Raw genomic sequence first — 20728 nt, 5'->3', positions numbered from 1 at the left:
ATAGATGCATGTCAGAGCCCTCCCTACACAGAAGGCTTCTATTCCCCTGGGATTTGTTCATCAGACCTAAGTGTCATTCAGACTGAAAACAGGAGAGCAGTAGATTAAAAGTAATATCCGTACACTTTACTCTGTTATTTATTGTCATTTATTTCCATCTTCAAGACATGTTTTAATTGAAGTGTGCATCAGTCTTCCTTGTTCTTGCTGGTGAATAGCCAGGTATAAATCTCTGTATCTTGTCAAGGTCAGAGTGATGACCTCAGCAGCTGGCACTACACAAAAAGGTAGTTGTCTAGAAGTTCAGGAATCTGGCTTTTTTCACATTGAATGTATGACTTGGTTTTAAGGATCCCATATGGGTTTGCAATTATATTTTAAAACTATCAACACTGTTTTTCTTAAAGATACACACCTATGCATTTCTTATAAATACCTTGTGAACAATCTGGCCTCTATCCTGTCTTCAAACCCCTTTTTACTATAAATGGAAATGTATTAAATTCCTTTCCAGTTCAATCACATATGCTTTCTCAGCTCACAGAAATTAGAGAAGTGACAGACCTAGCCAGTCTTCATCATCCTTGATGTTGGGCAGTATATTTTCTGGAGTATCTTCAGGTCTTTTCAAAGGAATCAGCTATCAGGCTTTCAAATCTCCTCTTGGAAGATTATTCTGTAGCCTAGTGAATCACATGGTCTGACTTCTGCTGAAGAAATGCCTCCCCAAAGGAACTCGGCTTCATTTATTTTGGATCTATCCCAAACTAATGGATTATTTGAAGACATGAAATGTTTTCTTTTAATGAAATGAATTTGGTAAATTAAAAGTGCAAATGGCCCCCAAATATCTTGACTTGGAAGCTTCAAGCATCCTTTCAGAATGTGTTGATTTAGTGTCCTTTGGGGTGTTTGACTGGTCAGAAAGAATAGTTTTCTGAAAAATGCAGAAAAGTGATTATTTTTATGTTTAATCTTATGTTTATTGTTATCTTTAGAACTGCAGTTAGCTTATTTAGCCAATATTAAAAACTGTGATCTTCCTAGCTCTCTTTTTCTTTACATATATATATATAAACTTTTTATATAAGGGAGTAACATAATAAAGAACCTTAAGAGCATTATTCTCCTTTTGAAAGAGGATATCTTTGGAAACTGAAGATAATGTTCTTATCTCCTTTTATCTCCTTGCTTGTATCCCTTTTATGAACAATATAAGGGCTCTGTGGTAAAAGAGGCCATCCTTTAAATCTTTTAACTTTCCTTCTGCCCTAAGATCAACATCTTCTACCACTTCTTTATTTATATTTTTGCAGCTCATTTTTAAAACTCTCATTTTGCTTGGCATCCTTTACTTTATTGCATTTTATAAAGTGTTAGTGAGCCTAGAATATTTCAAAGTAATCTTTGCCTTTTTAGTTTATACATGATTAACCATAATTTTTAGGAATTGAAAAAATTGAGATAATGACTGTTCTTTGGTTGAGGATTTAGATTATTAATTATTTTTATTCGGAAAAGTAAAGCAAAAACTGCTAAAAGCTCTATTTGGAATGGGAGGTTAGGTTTTTAGAGTATGGATAGCAGAAGAATTGGTTTCAAAAGTAAGGTTTCCTTCAGAATGTTTAAGTTATTCCCCAGTTCAAATAGGCTTTGCATGATGCTGATCCTCTGCTTCTAAAATTCATCTGATGAAGAAAACAGTTCATCTCTTTAATTGGAATTGCATGATGATCTGGTAGTGTAATATAATCACTCTGGTAAAGAAAGCATGAGGTCATAATGGAAACATTTTGTCCCATCAAAAAGCAGCAGGTTTCATTCTTCCTTTCATTTGTAAGAAAATAGTCATATGCAATATGCATTACAAGAATGGCTGTTTAGTAACTATTGGTGATCTTAATAGAGAAGAAAGAAAAGCAAGAGGAAGAAAATTGCATGACATCTGAAGTATGTGTTACCTGATGTCTCTTAGCTGAAATCCCTTGCCAAGTTGAACCTATTATTTATTTTGAAATTCTAGACACTTTCTCCTATATATTCAAGAGTCTACTCATTATCTTTCCTTGATTAGTAGTGCAACTTTGATAGATTTCTGTGAACTGCCCAACTTCTGAGAACTAACAGCAGGGCCTGGGTTTTGTGTTTCCAAAATGTAAAGAAGCTTTCCCCAAGGTTTGCTGAGGTCAAACTGAGGGGATCCTACAGAGACCCCTCTCTCTGGTGATCTGATAAAAGTGACCTTTCAGTTGTGTAGCTCCCAAAAAAGAAGGGGTATGTGCCACATATCCAGTCTTAACTGGATAATGTTAATGGCAGGGTAAGTTTGAGTTGCCAGCTTCACAGCAGGTGACTAAAGCCATTAAATCTATCACTCATGTCTGTATATTTAGTCTTCATTTACCTGACGAGTCCTATACTAGTTCGGTTGTCTCCTATTAAAAACAGGGATCAGGTCGAGTTGGTAAAATCATTCTGTGAGTAAATCATATTTCTAAAGTGCATCTATACATCAACTAGAGGTGTAGAGATGCATTCCTCCATCTGGACAGATTGTGCCTCAGGATATACACCTGGAAGATTTTACATCTATATTTAACTCTTTGCAGCAGGACCCCTGGAGTTCAATACAAAACATTTTCTCTGTTTATCAGCTGGTGTGAAATAAAAGCATTGCTGGTTTTTCAGAAAAAAGTCTTGGGAAAGGAAGGGTTGTTAAGAATAAAATTTATCTTGTAGAATGTTTAGGCTACTACATATTTTCACTTGTGCAGTACTGCAATTTAAAAACTACTTGAATATGGTTTTGGGAGAGTGGCCACATGTCCTAGCTTGTAAATTCAAGAATTTTTGTAATACCCCTCTGATATTGTGATCTTAAAGTGGAAGGTCTTCACCTGCTTGGCAGTAATCTGATTCCAGTATGGAAACTGTCATTCCCCACCTCTCATCCATCCCTATTATTTCTTTCTGCATGCCTGCATATCAGTGCAACCAAAATATACTCTTATATTTGAGATCACATTTTGCATATAAGGAAAGTTTCACTTTCTTTAACAGAAATGAGTGAAGCACAATACCCAAAAGTATTTTCTGTGTGATTATACATGATGCAATAGATTTGTACACATACTTTTGCTTTTTTGTATGTTTTCTAGTTCTCATTCATATATTTCTGACTTTTTGAACTAGGCCTCAGCATAAATATCAACTTATTCACTACTTTCTCTTTTAATACTAATATACTTGGCGCAGATATTTTTCCTTCCTTCCCCCCCCCCCCAATCTACATTTCTGTTTAGTTTATGGCCTCTGAAAAACTACTTAGAACCCACAGTTGCAATTTTATTAGTCATGTGCTTGGCACCATTCAGCACAGCCATTCAGCTTACCTTGAGAAAAGCCATACTACTGAGATTTGCAAAACAGTTCTAATACTGAGCAACACAGAGTTATATTTAAATTGTCATTTGGTCAAAGTGACTGCTGGAATGAATGCTTCCAGTTTCAGAACAGGTTTATAATGCTTACTAAAGAGGAATCTGTGTGTCTATAAGTTACTGAAAAAAACTCCTAATAGCATATCAAACTTAAATCTGGCTAATGACATCGTAGTTCTCTCAAAAATGTTGCTCCACTTGCCTCCTAAGATACTGGACTCTGAGGAGTCACAGGAGTGGAGTAATAGAAACCCATGTAAAAGGATTTTTAAGTGATTAAGGGCCTTTCAGCTTTAGCCTTATACTTGCTGAGGAAATCAAGTTCTGTGCATTAAAATCATAAGTAAACAATTGTATCAAAAAACATTGCCAGAGGGAACAGTTAAACCAGTGTTTTGGTCACATGGTAGAATATAGTTTGGAATATGGAGATCTATTTTAATTTGTAATTTCTTCTAACATGTCCATTTCCTTTTGATAATGATGACTTCTATGAATCCTCAGACTGATTTGGAAGTGTAATGTACTAATTCTCTTTCTCATCAACATAATGAAACAATCAGGTATTGTCTTCGTTTTACAGACAATGGTGCTGACTTGTAACAGGAGAGAGGGATTTCAGGAGGGACAAGTTTACATGAGGCACATTTGAATATTTCTTCTTAAAGGGAAAGCAAACACTTGTCCCTCTGGCCACAGCTCTGCCTTCTTTTGGCTTCCTGGGCACATAAAGAGTAACCACAGTCTGCTTTAATTTGTCAGACCTACCAGTTCTTGTAGCTTCAAGCATGGTAGGAGTGGAAAGATAGTTTAAAGTTGCCCTTTCTTCTCAGTTCTGATGAGTTGTACTTCGTGCAGATAATATGGAGACCAGGATCTTGGCACAGCCAAGAGTACAGCTCAGGAGTTCCTGGCTCCCTAGATTGTGCTCACAACACTACACAAGCCAATTTTAAAGCTACTTTCTCTTGAAAAGTTTGTGTGCCAAATCTTCATTTGATAAAAATTATAGAAACAGAGCGATGGAGCAATTTACAGAAGCTGAATCTGAAATGAAATTGCAGCAGTGAGGCTTTGCTCAGAAAATTTGTACCATGGAGCTGTCCTGGTTTGCAAACTCAACATCAAACAAGAGGAAGATAACCATGTTTTATTGTGAGCTGTGGCCTCTCCTTTATCTGAAATTGTTTATTCTTGTCAGATATTGGCATCTCTGCTCTTTTCGTCACCTGAAAAAAATACAAGTGAAAGAGGTATTACTTGAAATTTAAAGATTAAATAAATATATGGTTTCACAAAGATTGGTTGGTGCTCCCAGTAGTCAAAATTAGACTTGATTCTTCTTTGCAGTCCAATTAATGTGAGTTTTTTTCCTGGAATTACTATTTACTTTTTACTACTTCTGTACTGTGCTTTGAAAGAAGTGAGAAGTTGTGAGGTTTTTTTCCCTAAATGAGTCATTATATTGAATTGTTAATAGTGTCTTAATTTCGTTAATCTTTACTCCTAAGTAAAGGTGAAGAAACTTTCCAGTATTGCTAATCTAGTTTGCTACCTCTAACTTGGGAATGCCTGATATTTTTCCATTTGCAATGTAGTACACACCAGAAGATTTTGTCGAATATGACTATGAGTATGGGGATGCAGATTATAAAGAAACTGATTCTGTAACAGAGGGACTTCCACTGTTTGAAGAGACAGTAGCACAAACAGAGGTAACAGAATCTGATCTGTTTGTTGTGTGGTGTCCAGCTGTCCCCTACCACATGGTTTGTCAATTTGTGTCTTTGTATATGAGCTTAATGCTTTCCTCTCACTCATTTCTTTACTTCGTAGCTGTAACCTTTGCTTTCAGTTAGAGATGGAAGGTCTCACGGCTGACAGCATTCATCTTGCATTTGGTTACCCTTCTTTCATTCACACTTTCTCAATTTCCTTTTCATTTTATTTATGTTTTCCCATTCCATCTTTCATAACATTTGCAGAAAAAGAAAGCCATGGTCAAAAAGAAGAAGAGGACAGTGGCCGCTAGCTCAAAGGACAAACCTCAAAAGGCCACAACAAAAAAATCTGAAAAATATGCATCCAAGAAGAAGAAAAGTTATCAAGCAGCAACAAAAGACAAACTAGGGGTAAAGGTAGCCAAGAAATAATCAAGATCTTTCCCAGACTAAGACTGGAAGATCTTTGATAATAAGAAAAAAATTTACCTAACCCCACTAGATGAATACATCTGGCTAATACCATAACCTGAATAACAGCAATACCTCTTAAATTTTCATACAAGATTTTTTTTTAATAATGTCTTTGTTTTTTATACTAGGCCAACGTTATTGATGGATTCCAAGACTATAGCATAGCTGAAAATGACTATGGACCCCAGACAGAAGCTCCTTCCAGAGCTACTGAAGCAAATGAGGTAATATGGACTCTCAAGAAAATACTTGTCCCACCGGGTGCCATTCATTAAAAGAGTACAAATGCATTTTAAAATGATGGATTTCTATGTAAATGGTACAATCTCTACCAGCACTTAGTGTGATTTTATACTTTCTCAGCCAGTATCAGAAACTACTATTGTCTTGGGCAGAACTCCCATTAATTCTATAGAGATCTGCTGTATCTTCAGCCTGCAGAGTTCATGATTCTGGAAATAATTCAGTGATATATGGTGTGGGAATGTGGTGTTGCTGCTTTCAGTGTGAATGTGAATGGAGCTATGTCTAGCACAAACTAGGTTAGATATTAGACATAGTCCTCCTGATCTAATAGGAAGGAGAGTCTCTAATTTTTCCTGTAATTTTTAAGGTGCAGCATAAAAGAGCCTAACACAAGACAAAGAATGGCTGCCACCATAGGAGTTGAGTCAGAAGCCATTGTTTCCTTTTCATAGTTATTCAGCTAACAAAACCAAATTACTTGATTTTCACTTGTTCTACTAAAAATAAACATTATGATTTGAACTGTCAAAAAAGATAAAATTATTATTTTGACTTAGGTTAGAAAGCACATTTCTAGAAAGCCACAATAACAGGTCTAAACATTATTTTATTAAAATTACTGCACCTAAGCTGGTGTTGATTAATATGTTTACATATTAATTAACACTAATGTTAGAAAAATGATGGTGGATTTTAAGAAACGTTGTTCTCATTTTTCTTTTCCTTTTCCTTTCAAAATTAAGATTTACATGCTTAAAAGATGTACAAAACTCCCCCTCACCTCTTTCCCCTGAATATCTGAAAAGAGAAAGAGTCCCCATTTGTTCTATGCTTTTCCTCTTATGTATCTTGGAAGGTGAAGGTGAATTAAGGTATGTTTTACTCATTTTGCTGTTAAGCATTCTTGTGTTCAGTGTCATGTTTGCTTCTCACAGATTGATGAACAAATGTATCTAAATCATTCCGTTTCCTGGGCAATTCTAAGCTGATTGTACAATTGTAGAGCTGTAATGAGGTAGATTCAAAGTGCTAAATGCTCTCCTTGGTGAGAGCACTTCTTCATAAAGGTAAAATTTGGCTTAGAATTGGTTCTGATCTCTGTTTATTACAGCTATAGGGTAGAAGTTATACTCCTGTAACTAATGGAATTAGGCAAGTGTTAAATCAGAATCTGACCTTCTATTTTAATTGCAATAAATTTCAATGTTATTCTTAGATCAAGATTTTTTAATTACACTGAATGTTGATTAGCTTCTGAATACTTTCAGGATCATACTACTTCATATTGTCTGATCATTTCATATTAGCAATATCTGAACTTCAGTTTCTTTCAAAATTGTCCTGTATGGAAAATTATTGAAAGACCTTATTATAACAGAATAAAGCAATCCTCCTTTACTTCACAAATGGTTTTGTACATCTCAAATATAGCATTCTTTTAAACTGCTTTAGTGCTTTTAAGTTGTTTGCTTGGTTTGACAGCTTACGTACTTTAAGATGAAAGCTTAAATTTCTGAAATCTTAAAATTAATCTGAATTGTACAGGTAGAACTTAGACAAAAAATATCTAAATTACCATGACACACAATTCATGCCTTTTACTGATAAACAAACTTCAAAATCATTAACAAGAGAAAAGAAGTTTAGCTCAGCATTGCTGTTTATAGACAGAAAATAATGTAAAAGGCTGGGCTTAACTAAAGTGATGCTTGCACCTCCTCCACATTGCTATTACAAAAAGATCTGAACTTATTCACTGCTCATTGCATATGTTCATTCATGAATGCTTGTAAGAGTGAAACCAAGCAGCGAAATTCAGCTATATTTGGCACTAAAGTAACATTACGCAAGCAGTACACATAATACTGGATATATTGAATTCAGTGGTTTTGGAAATAAAAAACCAAAGCATATGAAAACATTACTTCTTTGTACTACTTATACAAAGATCTTTTAATTACTCTGAAAGGCTGAGCTTCCATTCCTTCAGACTCTAATTAAAAGACAATATGCTGTAGTTCTACTGTTCTTTCTTCTTTTGACAAGTCATCATGGTGGATCAGCGTATGCTTACATTGCTTTACTAACAATAACCCACATATTCCTCCTATTCCCAAATCTTTGCTACTGATACGAATAGCAAAATCCTGTTGAAGAAGTATTTGCTGAAGAATACATAACTGGAGAGGATTATGATAAAAAAACTGAGGCAACTGAATATGGAAGCAGAGGAGTAGACCTCAGTGAATCTGATCTGCTGGTAGATGGAGATTTAGGAGAATATGATTTTTATGAATATAAAGAATATGAAGAGAAACCAACAGATTCCACTAATGAGGAGTTTGGTCCAGGTGTTCCTGCAGAGACCGATATCACAGAAACAAGCGTAAGTTGACTGGAGGCATAATGCAGATTAATCTAATTTAGCAATTCTTTTATAATTACACATTCTCAGAACTGCACAAACCCTGATCCAGAGCTCCTTGTACATATTAGATATATTCTCATTTCCAATAACCTTTGGATCAAGGCCATCCTCTTAGTAATCTTGAATGTTTTATTTTTATCATGTAAGATTTTTGTCTCATTTTCTGAAGGGAGTAAGGGAGGGTGGAAGATGGGAGGAAAAGGAAAGAGGAGATGGAATTAAAAAAATAAATTATTAAAGTAACAGTTTTAAAAACCTTTCTAAACTAGAGCTAAAGCTGGAAAGAACATAAATTCTAATGCAGGTACAAATGCTGTAATTAATACTTTTATATGATTACCTGAAGAAATTGAAATGCATATAAGTGTCTAGAATCCTGTGGCTTTTGCAGCTTTCCAAGAAGAAAATTCATGAGTGGGAAGGTTAAGGTCTGAACCCTTTCATGAAAATAAGCTTAGTCAATGGTGACAGGTTTATGGTCTTGCAGAAGTGATTTAACAGCTCAATATTTATAAAGATAGATAGGATGACATGGTGGATCCTATGAATCATGCTCTTCATTCTGAGATTTATAGCTCTCTTTCCCTCTGACTTAATCATAGGCTAAACAGCAAGGCTTTAACTTTCCTTTAGTTGTGCCAAGATCCTTGTTTATCAGTTTACCAGCTGTGGATGCTGCAAAGAAAACTGATATGGCTAAGACTGGAAGGAAAAAAATCCCATTTGGATTTTTTAATTAGGAAGACCCTGAATATAGTAGAAGAGAATTTTATTTTCACTATTTGCTCAGTCTTATCTTCATTTTCTCCTCACAAAGTCAAAACTTCAGTTTACAAAGGATCCAAGAAATAGCAGCAAATGCTGTGAGGTTGCTTTTCTCTGCCAGCCTTGAAACCCATCCTTCTGTATTTCATTTACCGCTCTTTTCTATACCCTGTTGGGGTCATTGTATTTTTTAATGATCCTTATCTGTGCAATGTGATACAAGTGTACTCTTTTCCTTCTAGCCCAGATGGGGACACTGTGGCAGAATGACACAGAAAAGGTCAGATTATCTGTGAAGCAAAGAGCCCATAAGGCACCATTTGTGCCTGCATTAAGCAAATGACTGTGCAGACTCTATCCCCTGGTGTAAATTTCAACTTAAAATGCCTTGATAGAAAGCTGAAGGAGTCAGGAATCTTGAATTAGAACAGACTCTGGTCTGTGCAAGCTTTATTAGTGTCATCTGCTGAACCAGACATACGTCATTTTCCTTTGGCATATGGACGCATTTAGAATAACTGAAGTTCTACCTATGATAAAAAGAGGCAAAATGGAAAGTACTCAATAAATGGGAACTTTGAAAAAGGGGAAATGTTTTCAAAGATGGAGACCCTGATATCATTTTTTTACAAGTAATTTATGTTAATTTAATAAAACATGATTGCCTATACATCTTGCTACTTGATTTTTATGAACTACCAATGGGTTTATGAACATCATTACTAGTGAGATCTGTGCCTTTATAAGTCAGTGCAAAATGCACAGTCTGTGAATCTCTGTTTTTCCATCCCAAAATATTTCATATTGAAATACTGTAACATTATCCTTACTATTTTTACTAATCCCCAGCTATTTTTTAGAGTAATGTTGAATCACTCTATTGAAATTTAGAAAAAGTGCATTTTAAATTTTAAGCTGGTCAGAACTTAATTTCTAGTGGATATGTTAGCAACCAAGAGAGATACTTCTGAAGAAAAATACATTGTCTCATGGTTTAAAAAAAAATCAGTTCCTTTTTCTTTGTTTGAAATGTTTCTTCCATTAGTATGTGTTATTGACATATTGTTTTAGGTACTCCTGTTACCTTAATCCTGAACCCAAAACTTCCCACAGAGCTGGTCCTCAAAGAATTTGGCAGTTGATGCTAATTCAGGTAGTGCCGAGGCATCAAAGGTTATCCGTGAAATATTCTTTACTGTCCACAGTGCCACTTATCATTTATGCCATGAAATTACAGATCTCTCAGGTTGCTTTACATGTTGTAGATGTTTCATGAATGAAATTAGGAGCTTGAAAGGTACAGTCCATATTGGACCAAGGGATCTTTCTTTCCATCTTACTTTAGGCTGCTTAACTCATAAAGCCATGAAGAATCATTGTCAATTACCAAGAACATGTCCAATCAAACAAGAAAAGAAACAATATTGTGACTTGCACACAGAAGTTTTAGGTTCTCTTTTCAAATTTCTAATGTAAAGCACGGAATAAACCCTCATGGGATGCACATCTCATTCAAAAACTACAAATTGACAATATCCAATAATGGAGAAAGCATACACGGCTTTTGCATTTTCCATTTGTCATGCATTAAGTATTTTTAATTTATGTGGTTTGTACCTGTGATGTATTTTTTATAGTACACACCAATTCCAGCTTTAGCTTTCAGTTACAGGTTGCTGCAATTCTTTATTGTACCAGGTCCTTAGACCTTCTACTTACTTTTGTTTTTGGGGTTGCCAGGTGACAGGACATGGGCCTTACGGAGAAAAAGGCCAAAAGGGAGAACCAGCTGTGATTGAACCTGTAAGTACAGATGGCAGGGAGTTTTTCAGTAGCACTGTATCAAAAATATTCACTGTTAATGTATCATTATGAAATGCTGTTGTTCATGATAGGATGACATATCTCTGAAACAGTCCCTGTAATGTGGATGATATAAAATGATTACTGACAGCTACTCCTTTGGTTACATGAAGGACTAACCACATGTTCCTTAAAAAAAAAGAGAATCTTGTACAGAGGAAAACAGATCATTGATCTGATCTTCAGGCTATCTAGTAACTACATCTTGGACAGATCTACCCAGAAAGCTTTCAGCTTAGGCACAGGTAACACCATCGCTACAGGTTTCAGCAAGGGCAAGGAAGCCTTCCTCACTTTTAATGCCATGCAATTGTTCAGATTCTCATGCTAGAAACTGTAGAGAGAAGATTTCAGGAAAAGTTTATCAAAACACTAAGAAATGTTAACTTTAGTAGCTCAGCTAAAAAGATTTTTTTTATGTTTTTCTACAAAATAATGAATGTAATATTGTGTTCCATCCACCCCTAGGGTATGCTCATTGAAGGACCACCGGGACCAAGAGGACCTGCTGTAAGTAGATTAATCACATTTTCCTTTATTGCACTTGATTTATCCACTGTGCTTTTCTATTCACAAGTTAATGCAAAATTGGTCTTATTATAGTTCCCAAATGTGTATTATATTTAGAACTTTTAGAAGGGAATAGAAAAGGGTCAACTCTAGCATTTTCAGTGACAGCAAGATACAAGCTGATGGTGCATGAAAAATCTAAGTTTTGAATGTTGACTATAAATCTTTGTAAGAAAAAACAATACACTGCCTTATAAATTATTTTATCCAAATATGTGTTCATCCTAACTTAGGGAAAAAATAGTTCAAAAGTCTTCAGGCTTTCAGTATAATTATGTCATTCATTTTCTATAGGGTCTTACAGGTCCCCCAGGTTTACAAGGTCCTGTTGGTCCTCCAGGTGACCCTGGTGAAAGGGTAAGTCAACAAACAGATTATCCCATGCATTCATGGGATATCTTGCGCTAATTGCTACACAAGGTTCTGCTAGATCCTGAAATAGATCCAATAGATTCTGTATCTGAAATAGATCCACATAGGTTAGAAACTTCAGTGGAACTGAGGTTGATTCATTCAGCTAAGTAAAAATCAAGTGAGAATCTGGACAAACATTTTCTTAGTGGTAGAAATACGTGCTGTAAATACAAGAAGATGTGTAAGTCCTGGTTTGTTAGTATTTTTCTGGTTTGATGTGTTTAGAAATACAATAAAGTAATAGATACAAACATTTCAAATGAATTTGAATGACTTTTTAAAAAATCAGTATATCTTCAGCTATAATATGTAGAAATATAGAGAAAAACAAGCTTTTCAGAATCAAAACACATGGGAATATTGAAAGTGATGGATAATATTTAGATGATCTTGGAAGAATTTATTTGCCATATTAAATAATATGTGGCTTGAGAAACCTATCCAGTCATGAAACTAGTTAAAATTTAAGCTATTATTTTAATCTTCGTTTTCTTGTAAGCCTTTTCTTACTGCCACCACCAACACGATTTTAAAACATAAGCATATTTATTTGAAGAAAACTTGGTACTAAGACTTTCCTTGTTTTATGAGAGATGGTTTACTGGTGAATCCAGCATGTTCATGCTCTAATTATATATGAAAGATGTTTAGAAGATGCTATCACTTCACTGTATAATGAGATAATATTAAAATCCCAACAATGCTTTACCTTGCTAGTAAGTCAGCATCCACACTTCTTTCATATTTCTTTCCTGTAGATTAATTAAATATTCCAGAATGTGAACTTGTAAAATGGGTATTTTAACACCTAGTAAGGGAATAACTACTGACAGTCTTTAGTTTTTTAAGTGGCTGCTCACTGAATTCATCATGAGGAAATTCTTGACTAAGCACGTCATGTGCCTGTCACGGACCAGACACGACACAAATATATAATTGCAGCAATTAGTCTGGGAGGAGAATGGATTGAGAGCAGCCCTGCAGAGAAGGACTTGGGGGTGTTGGTGGACAAGAAGCTTGACATGACCCAGTAACACACACTTGCAGCCAACCGTATCCTGCCTGCATGAAAGAAGCGTGAGCAGCAAGTCAAGTGAGGTGGTTCTGCCCCTCTGCCACTCTTGTGTGCCTCTTCTATGAAGACATGCTGAGCTGTGGGGGAAGGCTGCAGGAGAGGTGCAGAGAGACTTTTACAAGGGCCCATAGTGATAGGACAAAGGGGAAGGTTTTTAAAAGGAAAGAGCAGGTTTCGATTAGATATTGGGAAGAAATTCCTTGCACGGACAGTGGTGAGGCCCTGTAACAGGTTGCCCAGATGGCTGCACCATCCCTGGAAGTGTTCAAGGCAGGGCTGTGTCAGGCTTTGAGCTACCTGGTCTAGTGAAAGGTGTCCCAAGGGAGGTTGAAACTAGATCTTTAAGGTCTTTTCCAGGCCATTCTATGAGTATAAATTTATGTAAGTGACTCAAAAGGTTTCTCGTACGTTACTATCTTTTTTTTCTCACTTTTTTTCTATCATGTCTTTTTTCTTTTAGGGTCCACCTGGTCGCCCTGGTCTTCCTGGTGCTGATGGTTTAGCAGGTCCTCCAGGTACCATGTTAATGTTGCCGGTAAGTTGTGGTTACAGGGTAAGCAGCCTACAAAAACTAGAAGTGTCTTTCAAGAAATGAATAGGTATTTTATTTTTTCATCTAATTTTGTCTGTGGAATGAGAGAATGATACAGGATTTCTTTTATGGCGTAAGCATTTGAAATTCATATATATGGTGCCTTTTTTTTCATCACACAAAACATATGCTTTAGCTCCTGCATGGCTGACAGATTGGAACCTACACGAGTGAATTACAGACACTGAAAACCACCTTATATTTTTAGCAGTAACTATATTTTGCTACTATAGTTCCGAAACAATGAGTCTGCTGTTGTACAGAGGGCCTGTACTCCCAATAGGCGTGTGTGCTTTCAAGTCTCATTGACATGTAGATTTTTAAGTATTCCATGCTTCAAATTGGACCTCAGTGTCCTCTTTGAAGAGTCAGTGCATCCTTTGAATAGAAATATAGGTACATAGCCAACTCTACTCCCACTGGAGTCAAAGCAAAACACCATCTGTTTTAGCAGGTGGAGGAACAAGCCCAAAGCTGTTAAAGTATCTTGCAGCACTGGGATACGAAAATCACTGTGTGCTTGTAATTAATTATTCCTAAATGTGTCTATGGGTGAAAAAGATCTGTGTCAACTCTGGTCACAGGCAAACTGGGCAAACTGTTGTGGGCAGTGCAAGATTCATGGCCTTGATACCCAGGGTATGCCATACCTGAGCTTCTTGCTGCAGCCTAGCATTTCTGCAACATTGCAAAGCTTCTGCCAGCAGTTTCATTAGCATAACAGTGCAGGAGCAAAGGAATGAGCACTTAAATTTTTATTCTGTGATTTATTTTGAAATTTTCAGAAATTACACAAAACTGTTTTATTTTAGATACCAAACATTTTTCACATTTGTATCTGCCTTAAATTAAACTACATTTTTAATGTGAGTAGCTACCAATGTATAGAGAATTAATTAATTTTGGTACATATTTTTATTGACATTTTGCAGGCAAGTAGAAGTCTATTTTGGCCTCTTTTATAAATAAGCAAGCAAACAAACAAATAGAAACCAAAATACTATTAAATCAGGAAAATATTTTCTCACAAGGGATTAAATTTTGACTTCAGTTACTATCACCAATGACTTCATAGTCATGTTGGATGCAGTGACCTCCATGCAGCCATCTTCTGAAGTTAGTAGAATGAACTAAAGACTGTGACCTTGTGACTTTGAAGCAGTTTGCACCATTGCAGCAAGTAACAAGTATGATTTAGATTTGATGAATTCTAAATCCTTTTCTTGTTTTGGTTCTTGCAGTTCCGCTTTGGTGGAGATGGTGAGAAGGGCCCAACAATCTCAGCTCAGGAAGCTCAAGCACAAGCTATTCTTCAGCAAGCTAGGGTGAGCACAAGGAGCCAAATCCCAATTTGTTTTATATCCTGCAAGATGTGAAGTCAAAGAAGGGGGGTATTTGCTAACACACTCTAAAACTCTGTTAGTATAGAATATGTATGCTGGCTGGCAGCTTTTTCTTGACACCTGGTGTTCTGTTTGTCTGTCTTCTCAGATTGCTATGAGAGGTCCACCTGGTCCTATGGGACTCACTGGAAGACCAGGTCCTGTGGTAAGTAGACAAAACAGGGGCAGAGATTAAAGAACATGGTGATGTAGCCATGGATCTCATTCTGGCCCTGCCTACCCCTCTCTATTTGTACTTGTTTTGTACTTATTTGAAATTAATATTACATAATTAAAGCTGTAGTTTGTATGCTTATTCAAGGTCTGCAATTCAACCTAAATACTAAATAAGTTTTTATGGTCGGTTTTATGGTGTTCAGACAGAGCACACTGCTGGACTTCCAAAACTTGTGAATAGTTTTACATAAATATGCCTCTACATTCAATCATCTCTGTAATGCCATTAGTACAATTTCTTGCAGTAAATATGAAACTCTACAGAAAGAGATACTAAAGCAAGAGTTTGCAGAATCCCCTTTACTCAATATTTAAGCTAAATCTGAAAAGTTTGTAAGAGGCATGCCAATAAAAAATTAAGAGCCACAGGTTTCTAAAAGAATTACACTTTTTTTTATTTCAGTCCTGAATTTGACTCAACTGCTAACAGCAAAGGATCTGGAAATGGCCCTGTGGATGTTAAAATATCTTAGTGTTTGCATGGACTGTGTACACTTGTATATTTTTAAGCAGATCTGTACAAGAATAATTCTTTTCTACAGTAATTCTTCCAAAAGAAATATTAGCTACCAAGCAGAAAATCTGGCTCACAGACTCCTGATTCATCACAATTTGGTATGCCACACTTAAAAAGAATAAAATATATTTGGTCTATATAACAAACTCATAAACTATTTCCAGCAATGCATTTAGTTCAAGAGACCTGCAGGATAACATTCAGTCTGTACAGACAAAACTCTGGAGCTGCTCTAAGCAAGGAGGACTTTGCAAAGGCTGGTATGATACTGGCAGTGGATTGGATACCTTTAGCAGAGGTATAACCTGCCTTCATACTCATGCTTTTGTGTTTTAAAAGCCTTCATGAATTCCTGTATGCAAAGTTCATCAAATTAATAATATTAATAGTTGTTTTGCTTCTAAACCACCAGGAGGCTCTAGAAATCCAACTCTTTGATCTAGAAATATTTTTTCCTACAGCTTCAAAAACAAGTTTCTTGGTCTGTAAATTTGTTTTTTACTCAGTTTCTTTTAAGAACGAAAAAGTTGGAGCTTTTAGTCTTTATGTGCATTTTATTTTGTTAAATTAATCAGTAGCCAGTAAGATACATTAGTAACATATTAGTTACTAAAAATCTTAAACATAGCAGTGTCAAAGCTCCAGTCTAGCATTGTTTGAGTCTGGTGTTCACACGCTCAGGTAACATAGCATAAAAATGAATGTCTGCCTACAGATAGTAAATGTAATCAATTATATTAAAAGCAGAGCTTTAATCAGAGAAACCCCAAGAGAGTATCACCACTACCAAAACCAATCTTCTCTCCACTACCAGTACCAGTTTGGGATCTGATTTCCAATTTGCTTATGACTTGAATTAATACCTGCAAGGTCAGTGGGGATCTTTCCACTCTAGGATGTGAGACTCAGCACTAAGCCAAGCCATTAGACAACTTCTTTCTTCCAATGTTTACATAGAAGGATTATCAGTTTTCAAAGGCCGGCAGCATTTGTTTCATATTAAATACATACTTTGAGTCACAACCCGTTTCAATGATCAAAAATACAACTATTCTTTTTGCACATAGTAACAAACTCCCATATCTTCTTTCCCTGAGACTGTATTCTATGTGTGCATGCCAGGATTTTTTGGTTTATTTTGTCTGTTTTTGTGAGATGTCTAGCTTGCTTTCACTAGTTCTGCCCCTGATTTCCTGTACAGTATAAATGAATATCTGGTCTTGGCCTGTTTATGATTAAAGTGTACTCTTAAAATCTATATCTTCATTTCATAATAATAAAGAGATGTAGTTATATAGATTCTCCACTTCTTCAGGGCCAGGTGCACAAAGGACTTGATTAAAACATCACTGAAGTTCATTACAAGATTAGACAGTGTATTTTTCATTGACTACAGTGATCTTTGGATTGAACTCTGAGACTGGTTTTTTCTGTACAACATAGAAATAAATGTAAAAAGAGGTGGCCTTTAGCTCTTATTCCCTACAATGGATGCACTGCTGATTGCCCTACTTATGTTCTTACTCTGCTCTCAAATACTGATACAAAACAAAGGGTTACATTTTGCCTTTAAATCCATGGGCGTTTTCTCTGGTAAGATAAATATTTCTGCCCAGTGTTTATGGCAATGATAAATCAAGGTAGATAAATCTCTAGATACAAATTATGAATTCATACCTCCTGATGAATAGAGGGTTATTTGTTATTTCTCCCTGTAATTCACGTATGGAAATAGAAAGTAACATTAATTTAAAGAGGCTTTTGTATACTTAAACAATATATGTTGGTTTTTCTTCATCAAGGGTGGACCTGGAGCAGCAGGTGCTAAAGGTGAATGTGGTGAACCAGGACCCCAGGTACAATAATGTTCCATTATGTTTGAGCATGTTTTATATTTAAGAAAATTTATTCATATCATTAGAAGAAATCAATCAATGATTATGCTTCCTGCATGCAATTGAAGAAAAACAGCCTTCATGATACTATCTTACAGTTTCAATAGCTTGATCAATAATAAAATTGTAGTTAAAATCATTAGCTTGATTGTTCATTCTGAAATACGAAAGTAACAATCTTTGTATAACAAAGAGCAATTATCACATGTAGAGTGCCATCAGTTGAAAAGCTGTTTTAATATTGTCACTTCAGGCTCTTTTCTCTGTTCAATAATGATATTTTAGTCTACAACTGGATGACCGTGGTCTTTGAACTTATCAGATCTCATAAGGTGAGGGAGGTTGAATTTGGTTGGTAATTAAACAGGATATTTTCACTATAGATGTGACATAGAAAGAATAAAACTTTACAAATCAATGCATGTTTTTCTTCTCAGCCTACTATTATATAAACTTCCCGACAGTGATGTCAAAGAGCACTGAAGTACATAGAATTCTTTCAGTTTAAACCTAAAATCAATAAGGAGATTGTGAAAGAAATCATGAAATAAGGATCCCAAACAGCTATTTTGCCAGATCTCAAGTAGTATCATGGATTTTATGCATTACCAAGTGCCTGTCTTAAAACTGCACATGGATACTTGGAGTAGAAACATAAAATAAAAATTAAAAAAAAGCATTCTGAACAGTTGTACAGCCTGTCAGTTTGCTTACTTATATTTTTAATGTTTTTTTTTTCTTTTCCTACACAATATTTGTGAATGGCTTGTCCTCACCTGAAAATGCATTTGGATGTGGGGGGAGAAAATTTCCACAGTTACACCCATACAGTCATCAGTGAAAGTTACATGTGTTTGGAAAGTGAAATGCTTTTTCAATCTGGGGTAATTTGGTCCCCCTCTAGTTAAACTCATGTTGTGTAAAGCTAAGACAGCATGTGAGCTCTTTACTAGCACAACTCATATTTGTGTAAATATCTGAAATAAGCACTCTAGTTTTCACTAAATAATTATAATGTAATTATAATTATAATTATAATTATAATTATAATTATAATTATAATAAAATAATTTTGGCATGAGAGGAAGAAGGTTTTTCAAACTACAGGACTGAGATCTTTAAAGCCATGAAAAGACTGTAAGAAACCTACATGGTAACTTGCGTCATGTATAGTGCCATCTCATGAAAATTGGTGTTAAAATTCATAATGCTAAGGCCAGTTTGGATGCCCATGTAGTTTTAAAACTAATGGGAATCTGGGAACCAGAATCCATCTTCTAGGGAAAGAAATGCAGCTTTGTGTAGAAAAAAATCTTACCTTGTTCTTGAGGTGAGGTTTTTTACTAGATTTTTGCTGACATTAATGGAATGCTAAATATTACCCTCTTTAAACCCAGGGTCCTCGTGGTGTCCAAGGTGCCCCCGGTCCAAGTGGAAAAGCTGGCAAAAGGGTAAGTAGCATATAGATCAGTTCTGAGTAAATAGTTTTTGTTTAAATGTATTTAAATATTAATTTATTCCATTGCCTTTTCAAATGTTTGCCCCTTTGGGTTTTTCAGGGACGTCCTGGTGCTGATGGTGCCAGAGGAATGCCAGGAGAACCTGGTGCAAAGGTAAATAATAATGAGACCTGTGGCTTTACTTCAGTCTTGGAATGGGCTAGACAGATTTTATGTAGGTACCACAGTTTCATCCAGGCCAACCCAAAATTCTCCTCTCAAGTGAAAATACTGAGGTCTCAGATAGCTGGGTCAGATGCAAGAGCTGAGAATGAATCATCCATTTAAAATATGGTAATTAATGGTAATTCCTAGTAGTCTGACTTTGGGTTCTTGGGGCATGATTTCTCTCTCTCTGAGTTAGTTTCTAGTTAGAGAGTATCAGTAATAGTAAAGTCAGTTTTGTAGTGGCAAAGTGCAGCTAGAATCAAGCGTATCCTTTCAATGTGAAAATTCTTTTCATAAATAGCATAACTACAGCATAGTGAAAAAGCTGTGGCATCTTCTCTTGCTACAATTTTTAGGGGCAAATTTTGTGAATTTGATCTATATGCTCAGGCCCATGTGTTTCATTCAGTAGCAAAAGTGTACATACAACCCAAGGGTAGAAACTAACTTTCAGGGGGAAGCCACTATTTATTCAGACAATTTATCATTTACTAAAGCTGTGATTTCTTTCCAAGGGTGACAGAGGATTTGATGGTCTTCCTGGCCTCCCTGGTGACAAAGGTAACCGGGTAAGAAGAAAAATATGTACATTTATACAGCATCAAACTAATTGAGTCCTAGAAATAATTCATTATTCATTAAGAACAGCACTAAGGACTGAGGGAAAAGTTAAAGCAGAATGTCAGCTTTTCATGCTACAAATAATAGCTGTACAATCAGGCAATGTATTCCTCATGAAACTTTTGAGTAATATCAATCAATAGTTTAAATATATATATAGTTTAAATATATAAATATTTAATTAAATATTTAATATATATAAAAATCTATATATAGTTTAAATATATTTGCAGAATTTAGATCACATCTTCAGCTAGGTTTTGTTCTAATTTTTCTTAGTTCAGGAATTTGCCTGTTGGACTTCAAGTCATTGCTCTAAAGAGTAATAGGGAAAGGAAACTAGCATGAAGTTTCTGTATCAGGAGCATGCTAAATTTTAAGTTGCTTAGAAGCTTGCACAAAAAAATGGATATGAATATTTCAATTAAAAACTGAATTGTTTAGTGGGGCCTATTCCAACAATTGCAGCATAAGAAACATCACAGTCAAGTCAGATAAATTAGGAAGATTTTTAGTAATATTTAAAACAACTAAAGTACTTGTTGCTTTTGGAACAAGTCTATGGAACAAATCTGTGGAATGACACTTCATCTTTCCCTACAAAGTTCAGATATAATCACAGCCAGGGATTTCTGCTTCAGATTATATTCCTAATGTAGGTGCTAGCACCCTGCTGAGAGTCCCTCCTGTACGGTTGTCCTGGTAAGCGCAGCACACCATGAAAGAGTGAATGGGAATGTCAGCAAAGCTGTTTCCAAACGTGCTAAAGCTCACTGACCAAGGAATTATTACCTCACCCTCACCCTTCAGTGGGTAAGCAC

The 20728-nt window shown here is 35.7% G+C and overlaps 1 protein-coding gene across 1 annotated transcript in view; it reads left to right on the top strand.

Moving 5' to 3' along the window:
* Window positions 1-20728, top strand: part of COL11A1 (collagen type XI alpha 1 chain) — a 125112-nt gene that overhangs the window by 35860 nt on the left and 68524 nt on the right. The window contains exons 6-18 of the mRNA XM_066556125.1: window positions 5039-5155; window positions 5764-5859; window positions 8022-8267; window positions 10815-10877; window positions 11406-11447; window positions 11802-11864; window positions 13457-13531; window positions 14830-14913; window positions 15080-15136; window positions 17527-17580; window positions 19017-19070; window positions 19179-19232; window positions 19802-19855. Of these exons, the coding sequence (XP_066412222.1) occupies window positions 5039-5155; window positions 5764-5859; window positions 8022-8267; window positions 10815-10877; window positions 11406-11447; window positions 11802-11864; window positions 13457-13531; window positions 14830-14913; window positions 15080-15136; window positions 17527-17580; window positions 19017-19070; window positions 19179-19232; window positions 19802-19855 (1059 nt within the window). The remainder of the gene's footprint in view (window positions 1-5038; window positions 5156-5763; window positions 5860-8021; window positions 8268-10814; window positions 10878-11405; window positions 11448-11801; window positions 11865-13456; window positions 13532-14829; window positions 14914-15079; window positions 15137-17526; window positions 17581-19016; window positions 19071-19178; window positions 19233-19801; window positions 19856-20728) is intronic.

The sequence above is a fragment of the Molothrus aeneus genome, chromosome 9, assembly GCF_037042795.1.
Source record: "Molothrus aeneus isolate 106 chromosome 9, BPBGC_Maene_1.0, whole genome shotgun sequence".
In the NCBI taxonomy this organism is placed as follows: Eukaryota; Metazoa; Chordata; class Aves; order Passeriformes; family Icteridae; genus Molothrus; species Molothrus aeneus.
The sequence above is the reverse complement of the archived record's forward strand: the minus strand, read 5'-3'. Positions and strand labels throughout refer to the sequence as shown.